Source organism: Sinocyclocheilus grahami, unplaced genomic scaffold, assembly GCF_001515645.1.
Source record: "Sinocyclocheilus grahami isolate Dianchi unplaced genomic scaffold, SAMN03320097.WGS_v1.1 scaffold16398.1, whole genome shotgun sequence".
NCBI classification, from domain to species: domain Eukaryota; kingdom Metazoa; phylum Chordata; class Actinopteri; order Cypriniformes; family Cyprinidae; genus Sinocyclocheilus; species Sinocyclocheilus grahami.
The window spans coordinates 3,919-4,941 of record NW_015516125.1 but is presented as its reverse complement, the minus strand read 5'-3'; the positions used below and the strand labels follow the sequence as shown (position 1 = coordinate 4,941).

General features: G+C 44.8%; 1 protein-coding gene across 1 annotated transcript in view; it reads right to left on the bottom strand.

The window, feature by feature from the left end:
* Positions 1-3: 3 nt before the first annotated feature.
* The window catches only part of LOC107579303 (serine/threonine-protein kinase 3-like), a gene marked incomplete at both ends in the record, with an annotated part of 2,551 nt that continues 1,531 nt past the window's right edge, over positions 4-1,023 (bottom strand). The window contains 5 exons of the mRNA XM_016265148.1: positions 4-57; positions 144-316; positions 403-589; positions 673-798; positions 959-1,021. Coding sequence (XP_016120634.1) covers positions 4-57; positions 144-316; positions 403-589; positions 673-798; positions 959-1,021 — 603 coding nt within the window. The remainder of the gene's footprint in view (positions 58-143; positions 317-402; positions 590-672; positions 799-958; positions 1,022-1,023) is intronic.

The window sequence follows — 1,023 nt, the reverse complement described above, 5'->3', positions numbered from 1 at the left end:
CATGGGGTCCAGAGCAGAAAGGCGCATCTGGAGCTCCTCAAAATCAAGGTTTTTCAGCTTCACAGACAGAAACACACAGTGACTCATTTGATTCAGCTTTATGCATAAACAACCGATCATAAGAGCATCATCAGAGCACTTACAAAATCGAAATCTCCATCTTGTGGCACTTTCCAATTATCAGGGAAAGCGGTCTTGGAAATTAAACACGGGTCCTGCTGGTTGTGATTGTAACCCTCTTGTGCTTTATTTGAGTCTTGTTTGTCGAAGTAGTCCATGAAGGACGGACGCTGAATTTGCTGAGATGTAGGATTTCCTGTTTAAAGGAAAAAAACATCAGATTAAACATCTCTCAAAGCAGCACAAAAGTGTTAACGTAAAGAAAAAGACATAAACACTCACTCCTCATCGAGCCGAGATCGACCTCCTCCTCCTCCTCATCATCATCGCTGTTAATGACCATGGTGCCCAGGTCAGACTCCAGCATGGTACTGCCATGGTCGCTCATGGTGCCTGTGGCTCGCATGGTTCCAGCGCTCTCTGAACCAGACTTCACCATGGTGTGGGAATCCACTTCCACTTCCTCATCCTGCACAATGCAGTCACATCCGACATCAGCTAAAACAAAAACGCTGACGTAAACTGAAGAACTAATAGTGAATATTATCTCACCGAGTTCTCGTCATCCTCCTCCAGCTCTCTCTGCTGCTCCTGTTGTCTCTTGGCCTTCATCTCCATGGCCTCTGTGATCAGGTCCCGGAGGATGGTCACCGGCTTAGCATTGGTTATAAATCGATGCTGCCGGATAGACAACGAAAAGCATACCAGATGTTTATGATCACGACTTGGATGGAAAACAAAAAAATAAATCCCCAAAATAAGGCAGGGAATGAATAAATAGCTGTATGAATCATACACAGGAACTAGTAGTTAGCAATATTTTTGGCTCTTCCTATACCTGGAGCAGTTGAGTGGCCATTGCTCTCTGCTCTGGGTTCTTCACCAGACATTTCTTCACAAAAT